The sequence below is a fragment of the Sus scrofa genome, chromosome 13, assembly GCF_054392235.1.
Source record: "Sus scrofa isolate SSC_HxYL_T2T_F1_AM1 chromosome 13, Sscrofa_HxYL_maternal_Yorkshire_Landrace_v2.0, whole genome shotgun sequence".
In the NCBI taxonomy this organism is placed as follows: Eukaryota; Metazoa; Chordata; class Mammalia; order Artiodactyla; family Suidae; genus Sus; species Sus scrofa.
This window is the reverse complement of record NC_139395.1, coordinates 85,905,852-85,933,164: the sequence shown is the minus strand read 5'-3', so window position 1 is coordinate 85,933,164 and position 27,313 is coordinate 85,905,852. Positions and strand designations below refer to the sequence as shown.

At 52.5% G+C, this 27,313-nt stretch overlaps 1 protein-coding gene across 4 annotated transcripts in view; it reads right to left on the bottom strand.

Moving 5' to 3' along the window:
* The window catches only part of IQSEC1 (IQ motif and Sec7 domain ArfGEF 1), a 334,379-nt gene that overhangs the window by 220,518 nt on the left and 86,548 nt on the right, over positions 1-27,313 (bottom strand). For all 4 annotated transcript variants that reach the window (XM_084989556.1, XM_084989558.1, XM_084989557.1 and 1 more), the window contains exon 2: positions 14,106-14,135. In XM_084989556.1, coding sequence (XP_084845682.1) covers positions 14,106-14,135 — 30 coding nt within the window. The remainder of the gene's footprint in view (positions 1-14,105; positions 14,136-27,313) is intronic.

The following is a 27,313-nucleotide window of genomic DNA, read 5'->3' as shown; positions in this document are numbered from 1 at the left end:
TACTTGTCGGCCACGTGTACATCTTCTTTGGAAAAACATCTCTTCAGATCCTCTGCTCGTTTTTAAATCGGGTTGCTTGGTTTTTTGCTGCTGAGTTGTAGGAGTTCTTTATGTGTTTTAGGTATTAACCCCTTATCAGGGGTGCGATTTGTAAACGTCTCTCCTATTCTGTAGGCACCCTGACCTCTGCTTTCTGGATGATGAGGGTCCAGGCACTAGAGATCTTCAATTTTTCACACTAGTGTGGGTGGGCAGACTGTGCTCCGAGCCACATGTGGCCTTGGATCTCTAACCAGCAGTGAGAAGTGAGGTGGGGGTGGGTACAATCCCCTGGAGTCACCATCAGACGGTCACCTGCTCTGGAACTCACACCTCCTGCCTCCAGGGATGGGGTGATTTATAAAGGGAGGACCCTGCCCCTAAAACACAGAGCGGGTGCTCCTGTTCATTGTTGGGATGACCCGGAAACCAGTGTGAGAAACAGGGACTGCCCAAGTCACAAAGCTTTGCTCAGACTTCCTAGGAGGCTGGGCCCTGCTCAGAACCACTGCCCCTGAGGACGGAGAGGCCTCAGAGGAGCTGCTGGCTCGCAATGGCCCTAGTTGTCCAGGATCAGCTCTGTGATGTATGGCACCTGTGCTTTGCTCTGGGTTATTATTATTATTTATTTTTTTGTCTTTTTTTGCTATTTCTTGGGCCACTTCCATGGCGTATGGAGATTCCCAGGCTAGGGGTCCAATCGGAGCTGTAGCCGCCGGCCTACGCCAGAGCCACAGCAACGCAGGATCCGAGCCGCGTCTGTAACCTACACCACAGCTCACGGCAACGCCGGATCGTTAACCCACTGAGCAAGGGCAGGGACCGAACCCGCAACCTCATGGTTCACTAGTCGGATTCGTTAACCACTGCGCCACGACGGGAACTCCTGCTCTGGGTTATAAGAGGAGCAGGTCTTTGGAGGGACTGGCTTCTCCTCTGATTGAGGGCCTATTGCATGCCCAGCACAGCAGTCTTCTAAGTCTAGGTTGGAAAGCCAGGCACAGAGAGGTCAGGCAGTATTTCCAGGTTACAAAGCTGGTAAGGCCAGTGCTGGGGTCTGTTGCAGGTCCAACGACCAGCCCTCAATCTCTCTCCTTTCCCAGGAGTCGCCCCACATGTCAGGGTCCCTCAGAGAGGCCCGGGCGTCGGCACGGGTCCTAAGACCATGATGCCTAGAGGCTGCTCTTAGCCAGGGGCCCAGCGCACATACTCTAGGCTGTATCCTGACTCCATCCTTAGGGCAGTCACCACGTACCCTATGCCTCAGTTCTCCTGTCCTCACGGGGCTGGGATTAGCAGCCACTGCACGAGGGTCTGAGGAGACCAGAGAATCCCTGAAGCAGTGCCCAGCATACCGGGAGCTGCGGGGTCAGCTGTAATGGCCTTTCCTTCTCCTCTCCGCCTGGCTGGACCAGGAGGACCCCAATGGGGCTGGCTCTTCCAGATTCTCACCACTACTTGATGTCCAGCAGGGGGCGGTGTGAGGCTGGACTCCATCCTCTGCCCCTCCCAGGCATCCTCGTTTCTGCCTCCACCTCCGTTGCCTGGAAACTGTCTTCCGGAGGCCTCTCCGTGCCTCTTCTGGCATCTCCCTGCCTGGCGCCGCCCCCTGCCCCAGGGTTATTCCAGTGCCCTCTGGCCCTTGCCCCAAAATCCTCTACCATGGTGGGTGTGTGCTGTGCCTCCTGGACAGTCTGCGGGAGCCCCAAGGTGGGGAGCAGAGCTTGGCTTCATTCATGCATTAACCTGATCAGATATTCTTAGCACTACTTTTCTGTGGTTACAAGGGATGGAGAGATGAAGTGAACGCAGGAGAGCTGGGCAGAGAGGGTAGCATGAGGGGTGAGCCCAAGCTGCTCTCATAACCCCTCTCGGCCTTGGTTTTCTTATCTTTAAAATGGGGACGGACTGTTGCTGATAAGCGGCAGCCTGATCCACTGCCAGTCACTGTCCTCTGTGCCTCAGAAGCAGGAACCCACCTAATCCTCATGGAAACCTACAGGGCAGGTTCCAGTATTATCACCCCTCTCTGCAGCTGAGGAAACTGAGGTACACAGAGGTCAGGTGATTACTCCAGGTCACACAGCCCAGGCCATCCAGGTTCGGCGTCCAGGCTTGTGGTCAGTGCTGTGTTGGTGTCCCCGGCCACCCCCCTTACCCTCCACAGGGACCCACGGCCGCAGCCTTGCCTCAGTGTGATTATTCATGGGGAGCTGGGTGAGGGCACTGCTGCCCCAGGAGGTGAGCAGCACAGAGGCTATGCTGTATTCACTGCTGGGCACCCAGGCCCAGGCCAGCCACCCTATAAGGCCTGACTCCACATGAGTGAAAACCTGAACATCTGCATGGACAAGAAGTGTGTCCACCATTTCCCCATCTCCATGGCACGGCTGTCACCTCCTGTCATCAGGCCCCCTGCCAGGGACAGTCAGGGGACAGGAGCTGTGCAGGCAGGGACAGGGGGCCTCAGGTGGCCCTCTGGCTGTCCCAGGTCTCCTAGGCTGTCCTGGGCCAAATCACAGGTGGGTCTGGCCAGCTTCCAGGAACAGCAACAAGCTCCTGTCCCTGGGGGTGAGTAAGCAGGTGTTGGGGGGTGATTCCTGAGAACAACTCAGCATCCGATGGAGCACTGGGGGGGGGGGGGGCGGTGGTCAGACTCCATCCAGGCCTGTGCCTCTGTTGGCAGCCCCAAGCTAGCTGTAGGGGACATGGACCATGGGGCCCGGGTTATAGCAGGACCTCCCTGCTCCATGACTGTGGGAGGCCACTTCCCCCTCTGGGTAGCAGTCTCTTCACCTGTAGTAAAGAACTAGTAATAGGGCATTCCTGTCATGGCACAGTAGAAACGAACCTGAACAGTATCCATGAAGATGAGGATTCAATTGCTGGCCTCACTCAGTGGGTTAAGGATCTGCCGTTGCTGTGAGCTGTGGTGTAGGTCACAGACACGGCTCAGATCCCCAACTGCTGTGGTGTAGGCTGGCAGCTATAGCTCCAATTCGACCCCTAGCTTGGGAACTTCCATATCCTGCTCGTTCAGCTCAAAAAGCAAAAAAAAAAAAGAAAAAAAAGAAAAAAGAAAGAAAGAAAAAGAACCAGTAATAAGCCCCCTACCCCCAGGGGGCTAAGACCCTGCTCTGTGTCCTTGGCGGCCACTGACTTTTTTATGCTTCAATGTCCTAATCTGTAACAGAGAACTAGTAACAGGGCCCGGAAGGGCTCACTAACAGCTGCTCTCGATGGAAAAACAAGAAGAATGAGGAGTGGGGAGAGGGATCAATTAGGAGTTGGGGTTAACAGATACACACGACTATATATGAAATAGATAACCAACAAGGACCTGCTGTAGAGCACAGGGAACTATAGTCAAGATTCTGTAATAACCTATATGGGAAAAGAATCTGAAAAAGAATGGCTGTGTGTATGTGTGTACCTGAGTCACTTGCTGTACACCCGAAATTAACACAACATCGTAAATCAACTATATGCCAAAAAATTTTTAAAAAATTAAGAAGAGCTGCTTTCATCACCACCCCCATCTCAGAGGAAGAGTCAGGAGCCCTGCTACAGAGTCAAGGTCACATCCTCCCACTCCCCATACCCTCTGAGCCACTGTACATGCTGTTCCACCAATCATATCCACACCCTTCCCCTTCCCCACCAGATCACCTGATGGCAATGATCCGAGGCCACCCCAGATCCTGGCCCCACACCCCCACCAGATGTATCACCCCTTTTCCTTGAAGCCCTGCACCTTCTGTCCTCCTCACCTGGCCACATTTATTCTCTCATGAACAGATACCCAGGTGCCCTTCTCCTCACAGCCCCCTAAGTGCCCAGCCTGGGACCAACAACATAGGAGGTGCTCAATGCGCATTTCCATGTACATTTTAAAGCAGCCCAACAAGATACTTTGCAGACATTCAAGAGTCAACAAGTGAAGAAATGAACAGTATGCCTCTTTACCGTGTCCTCAGTAAGCTTACCATTTTAATATAAATTAGAGTTCCTTTCCCCCATAAAATTGTAGACTCTGTAGATAGAGGGCACGTAAGAAATTACACGAGCAGGACTAGACACCAGGGATCTTAAATATCCATCTCCCCAAACAGAGGGCTGGGCTCAAGCCAGGCTTGACCAGGTCCCAGCCTTGACCAGGTCTCAGCCTCTGCCTTCAGACACTGCATGGAATTTGGCTGATGTTTCAAATTAAGCTTTTAAACTTGTCAGCTTAGCAGGGAAGTTGTCAGTTCCGAACTCATCTTTCCAGCAATAATCAAGTTACACCACGCATGAGACGGCCTGTTCCCGGAGTTATTTGATTAGATTCTGCAGATATTAGCGGGGAAGGAGTCAGTGCAGCATGTTTCAAAACAGGCAGCGTCTCCAGGAGAGAGTGGGGGTGGGGCACCGGAAGTGCCCGCTCCCGCCTCGTCTGCATGGAGCATCTATCTTCACGCCTTAGGTGTCCAGAGACACGCTGGAGAGGAGGGCTGGCTGGGGCTGAGTCTGGCTGTCAGCCATGGGAGGGAGGGCTGGAAATTTCAGGCAGCTGCGGTCCTGGGAGCAGCCTGACCAAGGAGACCACAGGAAATGTCCCCAGCAAGACTGCGGTCCTGCTTAGGTTAAGGCTTGGCAGCCGTAACAAAAGGCCCCACACAAAGGGGCCAGCAGAAAGAAGTCAGCATCTCTCATGCTGGGGCCGGAGGCAGAGAGTCCAGGGCCAGTCATGGAAGCTCCTGTGCTTGAGGTCCCATCATCCCAGAGATGCTGTCCTCATCCACATGGAAAGGACAGAGCTGTAGCCTCAGAGCTCATGTTCCCGGTGGCAGGAAGAAGGGAGAGGCAGAAAGTCCTGCTCTGCTCTCCTGGGACATATCCTCGAGGCTGAGCAAATGGCTTCCCATCCCATCCTGGAGGAAGAGCAAGGTCATACAACTTGCCTCCCTGCACAAGAGATGGCAACTCTGTAGTCGTGGGCAGCCACGTGATCAGCCAAAGATTGGGGTTCAGTACTCTGGGACGTGGACAAGGCTCTTGGGACCCACCTGAATGCCTCAGCCTCACCCCTTTTATGTTCCCTCCCACCACTCGGCACCAGCCGCAACCCTGCCCTACCCTGGGGTCATGTTTTATGAAAGACTGTCAGTCAGACAAATTGCATTAAGCAATTCATAATTCAGGAACCAGCTGAAAATCATGAGCTGGCAGGGACTTTTCATGAGATTTCCCGGCAAATTGGTGGCAGGGCTCCACTCCTGACTCTTGAGGCTCCCTTCTACCCTGAGCCTACTGGGCAGCAGCAGCCAAGATGACTGTGTCACTCCCTGCTCAGGGACCCCTTGCTCTTTAGAACAAAACCCAGAGCCCTTGCTGTGGGTCCGAGTTTGAACTACTGAGGGTGACCAGAGGGGGCCAGGGTCCCTCCAGCTGAGGCCCGGAGCTCACAGAAGGACAGCCCTGTGAGCAGAGGGTCTGGTGTCAGAGCTGATGGCTTCCAAGCCCTGACAGGAGGTGTTTCAGCAGAGACACAGAGCGCTGTGCTTGGGGGGGGTGGTCCTGGAAATGTCCTGTCATTTCTGTCCTGTGTGTGCCCGACACCCCCGATCCCTTCTGCCCAGATACCTGCTTTCCATTTCCTGTGGTCAAACCCACACATCAGGGCCCTTCCTGGATGGGGAAAGGGGACCACCCCCCACTTCTGTGTGACAGTCAGGGAACTCAGCTGCACAGGAAGTGACCCTAAGCCTCCCTGGGGGACCACCCCCTCTCCTCTGACCCTCCCCCCCACAACAGGCTGCCTTGTGGGGCTTTGCTATTCTGTCGTGGACTCTTGGGCATCATAACATAGGCCGAAGGACACCCGTTCCCTTCGGCCCCTCATGACCTTGGGGGCCATGAGTGCAGGCAGGCAGTGCCCAAGGTCTGCATGTCTGTCCTGAGTATGGCTCAGCCTTTTCCCTTCAGAACCACACATGGGGCTGTTGGGAGGTACCAGGACAGTTCGTCATTCCATTCACTTGTTCTGGTGACTCCAAGTACCGCGTCCCCCTGCTTCTCAGCCTGGAGCACACAGCCCTAATCCTGTGTGTGGAGGATGCAGGACAGCTTCTGGGTGCAGCTTTCTGGAGCACCAAGTTCATGTCAAGATTTGGACAAACTGAGTACTTGACAAGAATCGTCCCCTCCCCCACACAGAAGAAGAGCAATCGGGGGGGAGGTGCCCCAGGAAAGATGTCCAGTCTCTGAAGGTGGGGCCCAAGGGCCAGACCGCAGCCAGGGCAGCCTCTCCTCTCATTCCCCAGGTGGCTCCAGGCTGTCCCCTGCTCACCAGGCTGCTGGATATGATGCACCTGAAGGCCTGGCAGGTGCCGGACACCCTCCTGCTTTGAATTCCGTGCAGAGAACACCCCCCTTGTCCACTGGGCCAAGTCCCCTTGCCCAGGCTTCCCTGCATATATGGTGTGACCTTCCTGCACTGCTCCTGCCCACAGCCGTGGTGTCCAGCCCTGGCCCACCTCCTGCACTGCGGCCAGACTCCGGGCTCAGCATCCTCCTGCTTTGCACTCAATGCAGGGAGTGTGGCCTGGCCCTCCTCATTCAACAAGGACCACACGGGGCTCACTTGATTGTGACACTTCTTGCTGAGCAGCCTGAAGCACAGACGCTTTCAGATAAAGTTGGGGGATCTCCCACACCCCCTGAGGACCAGGCTGGGGTCCCACCAGCAGGTCGACCCTTGGTTTTTGTGAGGCTCCCTTGTTGCTGCTGGTGCTGTGGTTGGAGGGGAGGCCCCAGGGGGCTGGAGGCAGTGGTCCTCGCCTCTGGGCTGGGTGGGAGCCTGGCAGGTCTTTGGCCTTCTTCCCTGACTCCTGGTCCTCCTCTGGCCGAGAGCTGCATGGGGATCAGAGGCTTCTCTGCCCATGAGCCCTGTGCCGAGGCCCAAGCCTGCAGTTTCACACTCATTTTGTCCTCAGAAGGTTTCCTGGCTCTGAGTCTCCGATTCAGTCCCCTCCTGGTGGCGAAGCTGCAGGGCTAAGACTAGCAGCAGATGTGCCCCAGGCCTCTGTCTGTGGCCGTGGTCCTGTCCATGGTCCATCGGGTCTCTTCCAGCCAGTTGCCTGGGAGAATTTTATGATGTCTGGTGATATAAAACCTTCATGCTGTGGGCTTCACGGGAAAGTGCCAGAAGCCAGGGGCCTGGAGCCTGGAGGAGTTCTGTTCACTTTCCTTAATGATCCTGTCAGCCACCTCTGTCCTGGCAAGAATGTGCCAGGCCAGTGTCACCTTGGCAAAGTTATCTTGGCCAGCGGTCCTGAGGAGCCTGTAATGTTCAATATGAGCCTCCCTGTTGGCAGGAATGGCCTCGCCGAGGCCCTATACCACAGTGACCTGCTAGTGGGACCCCAGCCTCATAATGTCTACACTTAAAATATTCAAATGTAGGCGTTCCCATCATGGCGCAGCAGAAACGAATCCAACTAGGAACCATAAGGTTATGGGTTCGATCCCTGGCCTTGCCCAGTGGGTTAAGGATCCAGCGTTGCCATGATCTGTGGTATAGGTTGCAGACCTGGCTCGGATCCCGCGTTGTTGTGGCTGTGGTGTAGGCCGGCAGCTGTAGCTTCCATTAGAACTCTAGCCTGGGAACCTCCATATGCTGAGGATGCAGTCCTAAAAAGCAAAAAAAAAAAAAAAAAAAAAAAAAAAAAAAAAAATAGAAATACTCAAATGCTTTTCCTTAAACCCTGGACTCAAAATAATACTACAAGTCACCTGATATCATGAAACTAAAGGAAAATGTTCTATTGCATAAGACATGGTAAACATCTTTATTATTTTTATTATTATTTTGAATATGTAGTATTTGAAAACCTGGGATGGTGAGGGATGTTCCCAGAACTTCCTTTCTGGAGTTTCATAATCCACCTGATCTACAGAGAGGAAACAATTAGAACAGAATTAAAAGGGAATTCACTTAGCATCAGTTCTAAGAACTACTGGCTCCCCAAGGTGATGCATAGGAAAAACTAAATACAAGAGGAAAGACCTGGACTGGGCTTGAAGATACATCATCAGCATCTAAAAGCTGAGAGGAAGGCAGCTTTCATCATGTTTTCTCCAGTAAGATCAGTGGATTTCTCATGAGAAACCTCAGCAGCCAGATGGCTTGGGTTGATGAATTCAAAGTGTTGAAGGAAGAAAGCTGTCAACCAAGAACCCTTTTTCTGATAAAACTGTCCCTCCGAGATGAGGGTGAAACTGAGAGCTTCCCAGAGAAGCCAGACCTGCCTGCAACACAGGGCATCCTGCAGGTTGAAATGAAGGACACTGGACAGTAACCCAAAGCCTGTGAAGAAATGAAGATCTCTGGTAAAAGCAAAGGCACAGGAGTGCCCACCATGGTGTAATGGGATCAGCAGTGTCTCTGCAGCACCAGGACGCAGGTTTGATCCTTGGCCTGGCTCAGTGGGTTAAGGATCTGGCATTGCTGCAGCTATGGTGTAGGTCACGACTGCAGCTTGGAACTGATCCCTAGCTGGGGAACTCCATAGGCTGCTGGATGGCCAAAAAAGAAAAAAAAAAAAAAAAAAAAAAAAAGCAACAAAAAAAGTAAGTACGTGAATGGCTAGAAACGCGTAGCTAGTATAATTTTGGTAGCTCCACTGTTTTCTACTTGATTTCTCCTGCATTTTTTAAGATGCATCTTAAATACAGGATCAGCACTCCTTCCAGGCCCTCCATGCAACTATTCATCTTTTAAAAACTCCAAACTCTGCAAACTTCTCCCCTTGCTCCCTAAATAAATCATTAAAAGATTCAAAGTTGAGGCCTCTGGGGCCTCCCCTGGAACACAGAGAAAAGCAGACACATGCTCCCGGGAACAAGGAGCAAAGTCCTATATTTGCAAAATGGTCAAAAATGAGTCATTTCATTTGTGGAAAATGAATACATCTGATCTCGCAAATGTTTCGCCTCGGGGGAAAGTAACGCCCGCAAATGCTCAAACAGCCTCCTCCTGCAAAGCAGCTCCCCTCGGCTCTGCGAGGCTGAAACAGCCACACAGGAGGGCGGTGCCCCCAACCTTGAGTCTAAAGAGAAGCAACCCAGCCATGAAGGGGCCCTGGGGAAGCGGGGAGGGAAGAGGGGGGTTCCAAGGGTTCCCTTCCTTAACATTTGGCAAAGGGGCAGCTCATGGCGTTCAGGCTCATGACATCCAGATACCAAAGGTGGCCCCTTCTGCCCACTATTTTTAGTGAGGGCTGGTGGTGGACATGGGGACGTGAGGAGTTCTCCATGGAACAGGGTGAATGGTACACTTTTCTTTTTTTCCTCCAAGTTCATGGCCTAGAAATATTTACGGGTCCTGAATCCAATAAAACAAACATTAGTTTGGGCCTATTGTTGCTGGGGCTCCAGGTGATACCAAGGTGAATTCTTTCCACTAAGGCCCTGGGGGTCTTCTGTGTGCCTAGCAAGTACCAGCCTCATCTTGGGTCCCTTACTCCGCCCAGTGGGGCTGGGCGGGGGGCGGGGGGGCTAAGACAGGTGCTTATGTCACTAGGACACTGGGCACAGGAACCTGGATACCAAAAGTCAGCAGAGCCAACCACGGACTGCAAGGGGCAAAGGAGGGGATCACACTTCAGCCACAGCCCCTACAAAGCTTCAGGCCAGCAGCAGCCTGGGGTCGATTCTGAGAAAGGCCATGTGTGCCTGGTGGAGGGGCTCAAGAAACAGCACAAGTCACAACTGCCAGCGCGAAGGCAGGTGGGCGGGCGGTCGACGGACGCATTCAGAAGGGCGGGCAGTGCCACGGGGCAGGAACAGAAGGTACACAGGGGATCCCAGGGGAAAGCCAGGCCACACGGGCATCTGTGAGACCTCAGAGGCAGCTCCAGGGTAATGGGGACCTGGAGGGAGAAGCAGGGGGCCCGCCAGCCCTGTTTCAGGGCACTCTCTCTGCTGCAGAGAGGCCACCTGATGGGGGCTGGGCTCACTGACAGAGAAGGCCTCTTGGACACCCCCTGGAAACCCAGTTCTGCAGCTGTCCCAGGGGCAGTGATCTGGCACCTAGAGGGAGGAGCGGGGCCCGCCAGGGGTCAGAGCTGGATGGACTGGAGGCCACCAGCCCTGAACAAAAGCAGAGCCTGACATGTGCCTGTGCACCCATGCTTGTGAGCAGAGGGTGTGACATGGGCCGAGGCCTCATACCCCATCAACAGCCCTGGGGGTGAAACTCAGGATGGAGATGTGATCAAGGCCTGAACCCAGGACCTTCAGGTCTGGGCAATGTTTCCATCCAGGACTCTTCAAGGCCTCTGGGCTCAGCCCCGGGGGTCCACTCAGCCAGGGGCACTGAGCCATCATGGTGGGGTCTTCAGCCCTAGAAGACCCTAAATGTAGCGCTCAGCCTGCACTCCCATCAGTTTTGTTTCCCTGTCGGCTCCTCAGCTCCAGGAGTCCTGCCGAGAACCGTCTGGCTTGGGCTGTGAACATATGTTCCACTCTGCCCACCAATCCATGTCCCGAGGCCGTTCCTGTTCCCACCACGGGTGCAGCCAAGCGATCAGGCTCCGGGTCCTTGCACGAGCTGTCTTCCCACCTCCCCCGCAAAGAGGATCCTCCTCCCTCAGGGCTGGGCTCCAACCATTCCAACATCACTGCTTTCAAAAAAGAAAAGACAAAAAGGGAGTTCCCACTGTGGCTCAGTGGTAACAAACCCAACTAGTAGCCATGAAGATATGGGTTAGATTCCTGGCCTCGTTCAGTGGATTAAGGATCCAGCCTTGCTGTGAGCTGTGTTGTAGGTCACAGACATGGCTCGGATCTGGCATTGCTGGGGCTGTGGTGTAGACCGGCAGCTGCAGCTCTGATTCCCCTCCTAGCCTGGGAACCTCCATTTGTCACAGGGGTGGCCCTAAAAAGACCAAAAAACCCTCCACTTTCTTCCATTAAAACAATGAATAGACAACCCACAGAAAGAGAAAATCTTTGCAAACAAAATGACCAACAAGGGATTAATCTCCAAAATATACAAACATCTCATACAGCTTTATACCAAAAAAACCCCCAAAGCAATCAAAAAATGGTAAGAAGATCTAAACAAACATTTCTCCAAAGAAGATATACAGACGGCCAAAAAAAAACCCCACACATTAAAAGATGCTCAACATCACTAATTATTAGAAAAATACAGAGTTCCCGTCGTGGTGCAGTGGTTAACGCATCCGACTAGGAACCATGAGGTTGCGGGTTCGATCCCTGGCCTTGCTCAGCGGGTTAAGGATCCGGCGTTGCCATGAGCTGCGGTGTAGGTCGCAGACGCAGCTCAGATTCCGCGTTGCTGTGGCTCTGGCGTAGGCCAGCGGCTGCAGCTCCACTTCGACCCCTAGCCTGGAAACCTCCACGTGCTGCAGGGGCGGCCCAAGAAATGGCAAAAAGACAAAAAAAAAAAAAAAAAAAAAAAAGAAAGAAAGAAAGAAAGAAAAGAAAAATGCAAGTCAAAAGTACTATGCAGTACCACCTCACACCAGTCAGAATGGTGTGAATCAGAATAGTCAGAATCAAAAAGTCTACAATCAATGCTGCAGAGGGTGTGGAGAAAAGGGACCCCTCCTACACTGCTGGTGGGAATGTATGTTGGTGCAGCCACTATGGAAAACAGCATGAAGGTTCCTCAGAAAACTAAATACAGAACAACCATAGGATCCAGCAATCCCACTCCTAGGCAAAATCATAATTCAAGAGGATACATGCACCCCAGTGTTCACTGCAGCACTATTCACAACAGCCAAGACATGGAAGCAACCTAAGTGTCCACTGACAGAGGAATGGATAAAGAAGATGTGGTATATATGCACAATGGAATATTACTCAGCCATAAGAAAGAATGAAATAATGCCATTTGCAGCAACATGGATACAACTAGAGATTCTCATATTAAATGAAGAGAAAGACAAATATCATATGAGATTACTAATATGTAGGATCTAATAAAAATGATGAAAAGATATTCACAAACAGAAACAGACTCAAAGATTTCAAAACTAGACTTATGATTACCAAAGGGTAAAAACTGGGGGGGGGGTGTACAAAATTGATTGGTAACAAGGACCTACTATATAGCTCAGGAAAATCTATTCAATACTCTGTGATCACCTATGCAGGGAGAGAATCAGAAAAAGAATGGATATATATGCATATATGTGGCTGATTCACTTTGCTGTACACCTGAAAACTAACACATTATGAGTCATCTATACGTCAATAAAATTTATTTTAGAAATGAAAAAAGCCCACTTTCCTGACAACTCCCCCCCCCCACGAAACGGAGGAGGGGTAAGGGTGGGCATGGTGCTCAGGCTCTTCAGGGCTCTTCTCCACCCTGCGGATCCATCCATCCTGCACTCACCATCCAGCACTTGCTCTGTAGAAGTCCAGCTGAACCCGCTTATCTCAGGAGATCTCAGCACTTTCTCAGGGTGACCCTCCAACAGACAGGGGTTCTCAGATCCCAAAGGGGTGGGGAGGTGGCTGACAGGACCTCACCCTCCTACACTGTGCATATCCCCTTCCAGCATCATTGCACACCCCCAGTGCTGGATGCTCACTACTCAGCAATTCACCCTCCACTCAGACAGGTCTGTTTTCAATGAATTTTCTGGAGGGATTGCCCATGGGCACAGGTCATAGCTCAGCAATATCACAGGGACTCAGAGGAGGCTCGCGGCCACTCCCATCGCCCCCCCCCCCAACAGTCTAATAGCTGCCTGTATCTCCTGCCCTTACTTATGCAAATGTTACAAGCAAGAAATCATGTTCTTATATTTGACTTTTCTTACCCAAAATGGGATGTGAGGTCTGAACCCTCCTGCACTCAGCTCTCTGGGCCTCCTCCCTGCTAGCAGCTGAGGGTACCACCCCCACTCCTCATGGCTGCTTGTGCTCCAAGTGAGCCACACCTCCTATGGCTCTAGTGGTCACTGGTCTGTCCCAGAGTGCCCAGCAGGCCTCCTCCTGCATCTCTTGGACTGTCTGCCTCCCAAGGCATCTCCCTCCAGCTCCTCAGGCCTGGGGCGGGGCCCAGCCCTCAACCCATGACACTGTTCAGGCCTCTCGAGTGCCTCTGCTCCCTGGGACATAGCTCCCTCCCACGGCCCCAACTCTGTCTCTCCTGGGCTAAGCCACAGTCCAGTGTGCTGGTTCAGAACTGGGCCTCCCCTTGCTGACCCCTCAGGATGCAGCCAGCTTCACTTTTGCTTCACCACTGCCCAGGCTCCAGGGGAGGGCCCCACCCAGAGGGCCCTACCCCACTCCTGCCCAATGCTCCCAGAGCCAAGCCCAGGATTAGCACTCCCCTTCCTAGCACGGTCACAGGGTCATGGGACAATACCTGGAATCCCGAGTGCAACCATTGGACTGGGGTCTCTGGGGCTCTTAAGTCACCTCCTTGCCTCTCTTTCCCACCCTCACTCACACTGTCTCCCATCCCAGGGCCTTCTTGGCCCCCAACTCAAGCCTGTAGACCTGCCTGCCCTGCCCCTGGGCTGAGGCACCAACACCCTCTCTGTGGTCCAGTAAGCACCTCCCCCCTGCCCCGGGGGGGGAAGGGGTGGGAGGCGGGGGGTGTCTCAGCCACAAGCCTGGTGGAAATCACTGCTCCACAAACCCTGGAGACATGCCCCCCAGTCCAGCTGGGCACCTGTCCTGCCAGCAAACTTCCCAGAGATTTGCCCCAGCCACTAGCCTGGCCCCAGGGGCTGTCTCACACGGGTCAGAGCCCAAGCAAAGCCAGCTTCCATCAGCCGGACGGGAAGGAACCACCAACGAGATGGATGACCTCTGTGAAGGTCACCCTGGGACCAGGAAAGGCCACGCTCTCGCTCCAGGACACCGGGCCAGCACACACAGCCAAGGTGCCCGGGCAGCGGGCAGGGCCAGGCACGCAAGGGATCAGGGCTCTGACCTGGCCAGAACCTGTCAGAGAGAAAGCCAAGCACGTGGTTTCAGGGGCGCCGGCTGCTCCCAGGACAGATGCAAAGACCGAGGCTGATGACACGTACCTGATGCTGCGGGAGCTTTCTCCTTCAGACCTGCAACGAGAGAGGACACATGCTCAGGAACCGGAACCTTTCTCCAGCCTCTGCAGCTGCCCACCCCCCCAGCCCTCGGGCCCCCCAGGAGCATTAGGGCTCCTTTCCCACCCACAAAGTACCCAGCACCTTGACTGTAATGGTTTTCACAGGAGTTGGGAGTAACCCCAGGTGAGGGTGGGGCTGTGGTTCTAGAACTCTGTACCCCGGGCTCTGAAAGTAGCAGGCGGATGGATGGGTGAATACATGAATGAATGCACGTGGGCACTGCGCTGGCCTGGCCACCTCCTACTTGGTATTGGTGGCGTATTTCCCCACACCCAGCTCTATTTTCAAGCACCCAGAAACCAATTACACTGCTTTACAAAGGAGACAAGCCTGAATGTCAAGAAACCGGACAATTAGATTGTATCATGCACACTTGAACTTTCACGGAGACCAAGAAATACGCCACATCCATCATCAGCGACGCCTTTGGCTCTGGAAGCCGAGGGAAAGAGACTTTGGGATTAAACCACATGCAGCTCAGGGCTAAAGATGCTGGTGGCTTTCCTGTTCTGAAGGAGGAAAGGGCTGTGAGCAAGCACTTCTGGAAATCTAATCCCTGGACGTTTCCAGTTGGATTTTATTGCCAGAGAGCCTAAGAAATAAATATACACTTAACCCAAAGTCAGATGACTATTCTTTGGGCCCATGGCCTTTTCAGTCATTCTGACTGGCTGCGTGGCCCCCTCAGCACAGAAGCCAGGGGACGGCTTTTCCCACAAAGCCAGCCTTGCTTATCTCTGTACCCCTGTGCCCCTCCGCTCTGTCTCCTGTATCAGCAAAGATTTAGTCCTGGTTGCCCTTCAAGCTGAGTGATAGGAACTGAGGGTCCTGAGGCTGCACAGGTGCCAATCACGAGACCAGCCAGTGCCTGGGTGCATTTTGAACCCAGATTAGCCAAGCCCACTGTCTTCCAGTTCCCAGCTTGCAACTCCCCAAACCCTTGGGGTTTCCTGAGAGATAAGAGCACTGGAAGCACCATCTGTACATTTGGTCTCTTTCCTCAGCGGCAGAGCCTTAAAGGTGAAAAGGGCATCTTGCAATTCATGACAAGCCCTACTTAGACCATGACTGGGTTTGTGCTGATGAGATGACTTGGGAAAGCATCCCAGGTTGGTGCTGGTTGCCAGGGGAACAAAAGGTGGATGGGGGGGGGTGGAACTCTCCATCCCTTTCCCCAGAGGTAAAATCAATCACCAATGGCCAGTGACATAATCAATCATCTGTGCCATGAAGCTGCCACGGAAACCCAAAGGGAGAAGGTTTGGAGAGTTTCCAGCTTGGGGAACATGTGCAGATGTGGCACGTGTGGGCTCAGAGAGAGCATGATGCTCCATGCCCCTTCCCCATGCCCTGCCCTGTGTGTCTTTTCCATCAGCTGCTCTGGATTACGTCCTTTTATAAAAAACTAGTGATGGAGTGAGTACGCTGGCTGCCTGAGTCCTGAGACCTGCTCTGGCAGGTTAATCCACTCCAAGGAGGGGTCGTGGGTGCCTCTGATTTATAGCCTGTTGGTCAAAAGTACAGGTAACTAACTATCTAGGCCTATGATTGGCATCTCAGGTAGAGGTAGCCTTTTGAGACTGAGCCCTTAGCCTGTGGACTGTGATGCTGTCTCCAGGCAGGCAGAGTTGGTATGGAGTTGAAGTATAAGACACCCAGCTGTGTGTAGGGCACACACATACACACACACACTGTAACTGCGTACTAGAATCTTTACCAGGTGAACTCACAGTGTGAAAGCTCACCTGCCCCACACTTAGGACACAAGCCCTTTTCAGTACAGGTACTGGTTTATACAAAAACAAACAAACAAACACCATATGCTATCACTTATGTGTGGAGTCTAAAATATGGCACAAACGAACCTATCTACAGAACAGAAGCAGACTCATAGACATGAAGAACAGACTTGTGGTTGCCAAGGGGAAGGGGAAGGGTGTGGGATGGACCGGGAGTTTGGGTTAGCAGATGCAGACGTTTAGAAGGGATAAGCAATGAGGTCCTGCTGTACAGCACAGAGACCTCTATCCAGTCTCTTGGGACAGAACATGATGGAAGATGGTACGAGAAAAAGAATGTATATGTAGACTGGGTCATTGGCACAACATTGTAAATCAACTATACTCTAATTTAAAAATTGGAAAAAATATGAACAGAACACCTGTGTGCAAACCATTCTTTGTCCCTGCCTCTAGTGATTTTGTTCAGTAGCTTCTCCGAAGTAGAAATATTGGTTCCATCAAAGAGCGTGAGTATAGTTAAGGTGCCTCCAGACACCTGACCACCCAGCACTGCAGAAATGTGAGCTGATGATTCAGCTTAGGTTATGGTACAGTGAGAGCCGAGAGTCAAGAGGCATCTTCAGAGCATCATGCCTGTGAACCATCCAGAGTTCTGATTAAAACTCAGATTCTGGCGCAGGAAGTCTGGAGTGGCACCTGCAATGATGCATTTCTAATAGACTCTCCAGGCCCCCATCCTGCCTGCTCTCTCCTGTCAGTGTCCAGGGTCCGTACTGACGCAGCCCCTGGGCACCTGTGCCTCTCCCCAGCTCTTCACCACCCAGGCCAGCAGTCCCAGCAGGAAAGCCTGTGACTGTTATGGCTCTGCCTGCCTCAGGCCCTGTCTCCAGGCTCTGTGACCCTGATATACGTGTGGGTCTTAGGGGTTCTGAGTTGGGTTTTCCACCTGCTGGAGGGTGACCTCATCTCTTCAGTTCCTAGGATGCTTGACTGCCCTGGGTGGGGTAGTGGACACCTGTGACACCTTTTCCCGCCTGCCCTCTGTTTCCCCATCTTATGCCAACAGTACCTCTTTTCTCTCTTTCCTCTTTTGAAGACTCCTGCCCACCCACCCAGCCTTTCCCAGTCCATGTGGTGGGGGGAAGTTAACCTTCTGTGATACCAGACTCAAAATATGAGCATAGAACCTAGATCTGGCCAATCTACAGATTTCTTCTCCATTTCAGGAACCTGTTTGAGGGTGGACATGCGACCTGGTCCAAGGAAAATTGTGCCTGGACTTGCAGCAGACCTATTGAGAATGAGAAGCTCTGTTGCCATCTGAGGGGCTTCCAGGCCACTCTATGCTGCTAACTGACTAGAGAGTAAGGCCAGCATGGAAAGCAGAGTGAAGGTAACTCCTGATATCATTATTTGAGCCCCTCTGTCAAACTGGACCTGAAGCTTGCGTGATCTGAATGGGCCTGGGCTACAGTGGAGCTAAGACTAAAGTCATCAAAGCAAGACACTGGTTTGGGCATTGAGGCCTGCGTGTGTCATGTGTGCAGCACAAACTAAGGAGGGAAGAGGCTCCAGAAAGAAACCACATGCATGTGGGCACACACACAGTCCAGGCCAGAGGAGTGGGAGTTGGGGGACGGCAGCCAGCAGAGAGGAGGGCTGCTGCAGGCGGATGGGCGGTTTTACCACATTACTGGCATCTTTGCATGATACGCAATTAGCTTCAAAACAAGAATAAAAATACGAGACGCATTAGGCAGCTATTAAGGAGCTTAATGCGAGCGTGAGTCAAAACAGCATTTAAATACGGTGCAGTGGCCTATTTGGAGTCTAAACAGCCTCACACCTTTCATTTCTCCTGGAGAGGAAGCCGCCACTGTTGCCTTTGTCGTCTTTCCCACATGTGCCTACAGCCCTTCAGATGCTGCACCTGGGGGTCCACAGAGGACAGGTGCCTGGGTCAAGGTCACACAGCCAATAGGGGTAGAGCGGACACACAGGCAAAGGTTTTTTTTAGTAAAACCCTAGGTCGACTCAGCACCAGAGGCAGGTTTCCTGGGAAGCTACAGAATCTAAAACCACAGGGCCCTCACTTATTCAGCCCCTCCTTAGATCTCACACATAATTCAGGATTCTTTTTCTTAAAAATGCTACCCTATACTATACAGATTCTATGCTTTAGGTCCCACAGGGCCTGGATCAGCCCCATCCCCTGACCAATCTGTTTGGTACTTCCCCTCCCCACTTTAAAGAACCCCAAACCCAAGGCCGTTGTCAAAAGGGCATGGAAAAGGCTGCAGCTTCTGGGGTCTCTCTACTCGTCCTCATTTGCAGTTTCTTCCTTATTTCTGATGATTTAGACACTTGTTATGCAAATGATATCTACATCTACAGAGACACATTCTGTGAGATGCCTACAGGCTTCCTTTCAGGTCTTCTGCATCTTTTTTTTTTTTTTTTTTTTTTCTGCTTTTGGCTTTTTGCTTTTTTAGAGCCGTACCCACAACAATATATGGAGGTTCCCAGGCTAGGGGTCAAATTGGAGCCATAGCTGCCAACCTATGCCACAGCCACAGCAACGCAGGATCCGAGCCGTGTCTGTGACCTACACCACAGCTCATGGCAATGCCAGACCCTTAACCCACTGAGTGAAGCCAGGGATCGAACCCACAACCTCATGGTTCTGAGTTGGATTCATTTCCGCTGCGCCACAACGGAACTCCAGGTCTTCTGTATCTTAATATAAAACCAACCCTTCCTGCTTCCCCTGGGCTGGGGCTGGGGTCCCAGCCGGCAGAAAGGGAGAAAACCAGAAAAAGCTCCCCCAGCCATCCAGCCAGTAGCCCACAAGAGCAATGGCCCCCTCCTGGCCCATCCCTGCCTTCTAACCTGCCAAGGCTGGGGGACAGCTGGCAGCCACAGCTATGGCTGCAGTGCTTGGCCCTGACTCAGTTTCTACCCAAATATCCCTTCTCTGCCCCTCATGCCTTTTCAGACTTTCAAGGGCATCTCAGTCACCAGACTAAAGGGACACACCTACCATTCCCACCCCAGTACAGAGGAGCCCCCAAGCTGGCAGCACTGGATAAGAATGTGGGGGCTGCCTGTGGGGACTAGTGCCCTGCCCAGAACCACTCAGGGCTTCTCACCTTCCCACCCAGAACAGGTGACTCTTATCATTTCTGGGCCTCTAGGTATGCCATACCCCCGGTATTAAAGAGGACCCCCACCTTTCTCAGAGTTACATGACAGATGCTTATGACTTTGCAGAGCTGCCTAAAAAGTAATGGTGATGGTAGGCATTCCCATTGTGGCTCAGTGGGTTAAGAACCCGACTAGTATCCATGAGAATGAGGGTTTGATACCTGGCCTCGCTCAGTGGGTCAAGGATCCAGCATTGCCATGAGCTGTGGTGTAGGTAGCAGATGCGGCTCGGATCCCATGTTGCTGTGCTGTGGCTGTGGTGTAGGCCGGAAGCTACAGCTCCAATTCAACCCCTAGCCTGGAAACTTCTTTATGCCACAGGTGCAGCCCTAAAAAGGTTAAAAAGAAAGAAAGAAAGGAAGGAAGGAAGGAAGGAAGGAAGGAAGGAAGGAAGAAAGAAAGAAAGAAAGAAAGAAAAGTCATGGTGATGGTAATAACAACAACTAACATTTATTCAACACTTATCACATTATCAGGCCCTATTCTAGTCACTTTACAGATGGTAACTCATTTCATCCTCACTGCACTCTGGGATGAAGGCAGTACCTTTATTTCATTGAACTTTTCCACTTTCTGGGGCTTCTTTGTTGCAAATGCAAAAGGAATGCATGCTCTGAGAAGCAAATCTAACAGGACTGAGGCTGCACAGAGCTAGTGCACAGTCTCCCCAGCCTGCTCCCTCTGTGCTCCTCCCAGCTTCCTTCCCACTCTCTCAGCACAATGAGGGGGAGCAGTTTCATTTATGGAGCCTATCCTTTTGCCAACACACACAAGCACATATAGAAAGGCAGTCTTAGAATTAGCCTCCTCATTTGGTGGATAAGGAAAATGCAGCTCAGAGAGGTTAAGTGATTTGCCCAGGTTTACACAGCAAGCAGGTGGAGAAGCTGGCAGTTACTTGATTCCCAAGTTAAATGGCAAAGCCTGAGACCTTACCCACCACTCTCCACTTTCTCTAGGAGTCATACCAACTTTGAATAAAAAGAGCAACAAGAGTCATAACAGTAGGAAGTGGCAATGCACATTCACTGAGTACTGGTCACAGAGGCATTTCAGCTGCATGACACACATCCATCTGGATGTGCCCAAAGCCTTGACAGTTGGTCCCATGATTTGCACAGCCTCTTCCCCTCCATTTTACAGATTAGAGAACAGAGGCTTCATGAGGGGAAGCCACCTGCCCAGGAGTACAGCAGGGCAGCAGGCAGGGGCCCCCAGGATGAAGGTCAGGGGAAGGCGACAAGGAACCAGGATGGACGACAAGCACTGTCCTCTGAGTTCAGATGCAGACCTTCGATTCCAAACAACAGCAGACACCTCAAAAGCAGAACCCAGCACCTCCGTGGGCAATGCTGTTTCCTGCCACCCAGAGTTCACCGATGGGAAAGGCTGAGGTCAGATCCATCACTGTGTGTCTAGTGGGGCCACCTGGAGGGGCTGATTCTCACTTGGCAGGGACTCCCCAGCCATAATGGAGCTAGGCATGGACACAGGGACCTGACTTGGGGACAGAAGCTCTGCAACCCACCCACCTCTCCCTGCTATGCAACATTAGGCAAATCCTACCCACTCTGGGCCCCGAGTTCCCTATCTGTAAAATCAGGACATTAAAAACCAGAGAAAGAACAAGAAAAGGGCTTTTTGGAATAAGCCAGGTATACATTAAATAAGCAAATCTCCATTTCTGGGCTTAACATAAGATGGGGGGTAAAGAAATGTTTTTGTACAAAGAAGCAGATAAATGAGAAAATGCTCTTTCCCTCTCTCACATCAAATGGGAGACTCGAGTTTAAGGTGTCCAGACAGTGCCCTCCACCACCCTTGTGAAAATCTTCTCCAAAGAGCCTCCATCACCCAGCGGGAGGGGAGGGGAGGGGAGGGTGGCGTGGGAGGGGAGGGGAGGGTGGCGTGGGAGAGGAGGGCTGTGTGAGCGCTCTGCATCAGGATGTCAAGGGTAGGACGATCTCACACAGCCAGGCTGGCCTGGCCTCCGAGGCCGGATGCTGAGCACCGTGGCTGGAGGCAGTAAGTAGCCCGGGGTCAGTGCAGTCAGCCAGGCTCTGCACTCTGGTGGTCAGAAGCCCAAAAGGTTTCCTTCTGCAAACGTTCAACTGTCAAAGATTCTTGTGGCAAAACAACCAAGACCCCTGGATCAGGCTGAAGGCAGAGAACTGGGACCTTAGAATGGGTCCAGCCCAAAGGCCCCTGCCTCCTTTAGATGCTTCTGTTCCTCCCTTGGTGAGAAATACGAACCCCTTTGTAAGATGGTTTTTGGAAAGGGAGGAGGGACTGAGAGTGAAGAGGATGTACCCAGACAGGCTCCACCAAAGCCTGAGAAGTACTGGGGTTCAACAGCCCTGATTTCGTCATCACTCATAGGGCTGCTTTTCTCCTGGAAACGCCTCCCCAGCAGTCTTCAAATAACCTCCAGGCACCACGTGGGGGATTCTGAAGGCTCGATCCCCCTAAAGCATATTCTCAGCCACCTAAGGAGACCTGCCCAGAGCTAATGAGCTCACTTGCCTGAAAATGAGAGTCAGGTCTCAGGTGGTGGATGGAAGTAGAGGTTGGGGGAAGACCAGAGTGTGTCCAGTGAGGACCCCTAGCTGGTGAGGAGTGGCTGATAGGGCTGCACCCCAGTCTTGGCACAGCCACCCCATGGCACAGGCAGAGTCAGGGCCCTCCAGGGAAATGAGAGTGTGGCCCTCCATCACAAAAACTGTTGAAGGACTGCAGATATCTCAAGACGTAATGGCTGCTTCTAAAAAGCAGTGCTCCCTGTCCCTGGAGCTATGCAGGAGTCTGGGTTTGTGGAGAGGCAGTGCAGAATTAAATGGGGAACCAGACCATCTCCAAGGTCCCTTTGGCCACCAGGACAGCCCAGGACGCTAAGATCTGACTACTCCTCCCTATTAAAGGAAATCCAGAAAACTCTTCCTCACCGGTCAGCTGAGAGCAGACAGTGCTTTGTAGGTAAAACAGCTCCACATTGTCACTTGTGCTTCTGCCCACACCTGTCATTTCACAGCAAGCATCTGCCAAGCCTGGCTCGGTGCCTGGTCCTGGGATGGATATCAGTGCAGCTTGGCAGGGAGCCATGTGCACAGGGCTGGGTGTGCCTGAGGCTCTGGGACGGGACACAGCTGGGGGCGAGCATCCAGGCTGAGGGGTCAGGGGGCAATGAAAGGGGAAGCCACCTCCTGGACAAGAGCGCAGACATACCTCCCTACCCAGAGCCAGGGAGGACGTGCAGGCCCCAGACACCCATGGCCAGAGAGGTGCCACCCATCCACATGTGCTCCCGTGTCCACAGGGAGGACACGTCCTTTTGGTCCAGACCACATTTGGGAAAAAAGGTTTGATGCTTTCTCCGCGCCCCCTTCCCCAGCCGAGCCCTCCAAGGACAGTGGCGTCTTGGGTGGCCCAGGTGGGTGGTGCTGGGCCTGAAGGACTGGGGCCTGGAGCTGCTGGCGCAGTGCAGGAACAGCAGGCCTGCCTCCCGTGAATGGGCTGAATGAAGGGAAGAGGTGAGAACAGCGTGGGTGGGACAGCAGGGCTAAGAGAGGACGTCAGGCAAGAGGGAGCCTCAGCAGCACCTTTTTTTTTTTTTTTTTTTTTTTTTTTTAATTTTAGGGCCCCACCCACAGCATACAGAAGTTCCCGGGCCAGGGATCGAATGTGAGCTGCAGCTGTGACTTATGCCAGATCCTTTAACCCACTGAGCCGGGCAGGGGATCAAACCTATACCTCCGCAGCCACCTGAGCCACTGTGGTCAGATTCTTAACCCACTGCACCACAGCAGGAACTCCTGAAGGCAGCATCTTGAGCAGAGGTGTGACACTGGTTTTGCAGGAAGAGCAACAGGCCCCCCAGCAGGGTGCCAAACAGCCTGGGAGGTGAGAGGAGCAGCAGGCAAAGGGCCCAGTGCTCTGCAGTTTTCATGTCAGGTCCTTCCTCACTCGACTACTCTGACAGGGGTACGGCCACTGTCCCCTGTACAGATAGCAAAGAGACCTGCCCGAGGTCACACTGCACACACACGTGGTGGCTCAGGGCCCATGCATCAGGCAGGGCAGTGTGTCCCTGCAGAGGCTCATCAGCATCCCAGGCCTCGGTCTCGCATCTGTGAACTGGGACTGGTTCCCTCCGATCCCAAAGACTGCAGGGTTTTTCTACCGCACAACAGGCGAAGACTGCCACGGAGAAACCCTCACACGCCTCGTTATGCTCAGGAGGAAGATTAAAAAAACAAAAACAAAAACAAAAACCCAAATGATTTCCTTGAAAGGTCAGTTGTGACCCAATTCCCTGACATTAGGAGTTTCTTCCCTCCCTAAGAAGAGTCTGGAGGGAGTTACCTAGTGCCGACAGAATCTGTGGAGCTTCCCAGGAGTTCAGGATTCACTGTGTGTTTCGGCTCCAGATCAGTCACCTTGAAACAAAATCCAATCCCGGGGGTAGGGGACACCGTGGTGGGAATTTTAATGTCCTCTGGCCAGGTTAAGTGTGTAGCGAAAGAGTTTCCATCGTGGCTCAGTGGAAATGAATCTGACTAGGATCCATGAGGACACAGGTTTGATCCCTGGCCTTGCTCAGTGGGTTAAGGATCTGGCGTTTTCGTGAGCTGTGGTGTAGGTGGCAGACATGGCTCGGATCTGGCATTGCTGTGGCTGTGGCACAGGCCATATCCCTTTTGACCCCTCGCCTGTGAACCTCCATATGCCGTGGGTGCGGACCTAAAAAGACAAAAAAAAAAAGTATGTGGGGAAGATGAGAGACTCCAAGTCCCCTTTCCCCTTCCTGCTGGCACAGCTGACCTGCCCCTGCTCCCAGGGACCCAGCTGAGGGAGGCAGCCCCCCTCCCCACCCCAGAGTCACCACACAAGGCAGGTGTGCCTCAGCACTCAAGTGGGCCCCTGAGTCTCGGGCCCTAGAGGCCAGGCAAAGCAGCCTCGCCCTGTTGGATGGAGAGGGCCCCACTCCCAGAGCAGGACAGAGCCTGGAAAGGATGGGCTTGCAGATCCGAGACAGCCAGGCGCCTTGTGTGGTCAGCGTGGTCCCGTGCTCTCACCCTGGCAGCCTGGCCCCATTTAACTTCTGGAAAGTTCTGCCTCCTGTTTTCACAGGAGGGTTGCAACCTCCCACCAGAACCATTACGGCCTGAAAGCCAAACATAAGGTGCTCAGCCCCGAGTTCCCTCCCAATGTTGAGGCCCACGTACCCACTGGCCTTCTTGGCACACCTTCTCGGAGCCTGACCGCCGCCTCCAATGCATGTGGTGAACGTAAACCGCCCTAGCATCTCCCCTCAGTGAGCCCATCCGCCTTCCAGGGTGCAAGCTCAGCACAGGGTCAGTGTGGCCCTTGCTGGCTCGTGCCCTCATCTCATCCCCACAGCCTGTCCTCTCACACAGCCAGACAGCCCCACTCAGCCCCCATTAGGATGCCTCCTCCTCTGCCCACTCCCTCTGTGCCACCTCAAGGCAGAGCCAGCATGTCCTGGGCCTTAAGGATAGGCCACCTGACTTCCTCTTCTACTTCCCCTCTGGTCACCCCACTCCCAGCCGACTGTCCCCCATCTTCTATCAAAAACCAAGGCCACCCCTTCCCTCGCTCCTGTAGGTCTGCCCTCCTAGGACGCGCTTCCCATATCCACATGGCTCCCTGCCCTCCTGAGCAGGTCTTTGCTCAAATGCCACCTTCCCAGTGACTCCTTCCCTGACCTCCCCTGTCACCCACTGTCCTTGGGCCGGTCTCTGTCTGTCTGAATGTGACATGGTCCCCTCACCCCCATGAGCCCCCAGGAACTGGCCACACTGAATCCTGGCTCTGCCACTTACCAGACGTATGACCTTGGACAAGATATTAACCTCTCTGGGCCTCTGTTCCTCATCTGTAAAATGGACCCTCCCTCTAGGCTGTTGTGAAAATTACACAGTTAAGATGTACAACTGTCTGGAATGCAGCAGGCATCCCATCAGCTGGCCTTAGAGTCATTAGCCTATGCTGAGGGCCAGCGGTCAGGAGACCAGGGCTCTGGCCCTCCCTACCCCCACTCTGCAAGACCTTGGGCAAGTCCCTTTCTCTAAATGCCACCTCCTTGAGCTGAAAAATCTGGGGACTAGCCAAGAAGTGGTCTGGGCCCTTGAGATGGATTTAAAGCATGTGTACAAAAAGCTGGACCCTCCTTTTTTCCAACCATGGGGTGAATCCAGCACAGGCTGGACCTACTGATTTGTGTCTAATGGCCAGAGTGTGGCAGGAGTGATGAGGGTCTCTGGTCCCTGACCCTGGACCTGCTCTCCAGGATTGCTTGCCCTGGGGGCCCCATGATGGGAGGATACCCAAGCAGCCTTGGGAGAGGCCTCGCCCACATAGCGTGGATGAGCTGCTGAGAGGGTGTCACCGCCCCAGCAGGTGCTCTGGTGATGCAGCCTCACAGAGACACTCAGCCAGGCCCAGTAGATCACTTGGATAACCTGTAATGCAGCCATAGAGTGCAATGCAGCCCCTTGCCCTCTGGTACTCAGATCCCTGGGAGTGCTCCCTTTCATACCCCCAGCCCCAGCCTGAGCCCAGGGAGCCTTCTCTCCTGGCATTTGTGTGAGACCGACTGCGGTCACTGAGAACCTTCAATGAGCTCTGTCTGACCTGCTTGCAAAACAGCAGGAACAAATACTCTGCACACTTTTAGGTTCTCATTCCCGAGGCAAGCCAATGCAAGCAAGGTGGGACCCAGAGGGCAAGGTGCCCCTCATAGTTGGCCCATGAGCCCCTGACACCCTCAAGTGCCAGGAGGCTAGGGGAGAGGGAGACCAAAGCAGAATGGACTGAGGCTGGACCAGGCAGGCCAGAACCCAGAGAGGCCTCCTGGCTAGAATCACGGAAATACAGACATTCACACTGGCTTTGGAAATACATCATGGAGTGATCACAAAATTAAGGAAATTGTTCAGACAAAAACAAATCAGTCGATGAATGGGTTAAAAACTGTGGTCTATCCATATATGGAATACTATTCAGCCATGAAGAGGAATGGAGGGCAGACAGGGCCCCAACACAATGGACCTTGAGAACATGATGCTCAGGAGAGAACCAGTCCTTTTAAAAATAAAGTTGAAAAAAGATAAACCAGGACTTCTGGTTTCTGCTTTTGGGTAGAAAGCTAAAATGTGCACTATTCTCATGATTAAAAGGACAACCATGACAAGCCAGATGATATCTTAATTCACAACTTCTCTTTACAACTCAGGTTATAGGCAACTAATAAAGTCAAAATCCAGGAAAAGGCAGGTGCCTCCAATAAAAGAGAGAATATAAGCACTGGCTTCCCCAAAATATTTAGAAAAGTAATGGCTGAGAACTTTCCCAAACTAAAGACATTCACCAAACCACAGATCTGAGAAGCTCAAAGACGAGCAAGCAGTTTAAATAAAAACAAACACAAAACCCTGACACATTACATTCAATCTATGGGAAGACTGGAGTTTATGCTGTGGTGCAGCAGGTTCAGCAGCATCTATGGAGTGCTGAGGTGCAGGTTTGATCCCTGGCCTGGTGCAATGGGTTGAGGATCCTGCATTGCCAGAGCTGCAGCAAGGGTCACAGCTGTGGCTCAGATCTGATCCCTGGCCCAAGAACTCCATACGCTGTGAGGCTTCCAAAAAAGAAAGCAAACTAACTACTGGAAGATTAAAACAAAGAAAAATATATTGAAAGCAGTGAGAGTAAACACACATTAACTACAGAGAACAAAAGATAAGAATGACAGCATATTTCTCATCCAAAAGTACGCAATTCAGAAGACAATGGATTGACATACCTAGAAAGGTAAAACTGTAAACTCAGAATTTTGTACCCAGTAAAAATATGATTACCCGCCTGACCTGTTATCATTGTGATAAACAGGTCAATTCTCCAAAAAAAACCTAACAATCCTAAATGTGTGTTTACTTCAAAGAATTTCAAAACACATGTAACACAACTCAACCCTTTCTCAGTAATTTATAGAATGAGCTGAGAAAAAATCAATAATGATATAAAAAAGCTCAAACAACACTCTCAACCAACCTGACCTATTGATATTTACAGAACACTCCACCCAACGCCACCACAGTATATACCCATTCCTCCCTCCTTCCATCCTACAAACACACACTGGGCCTCTGTTGTGACCTAGACACT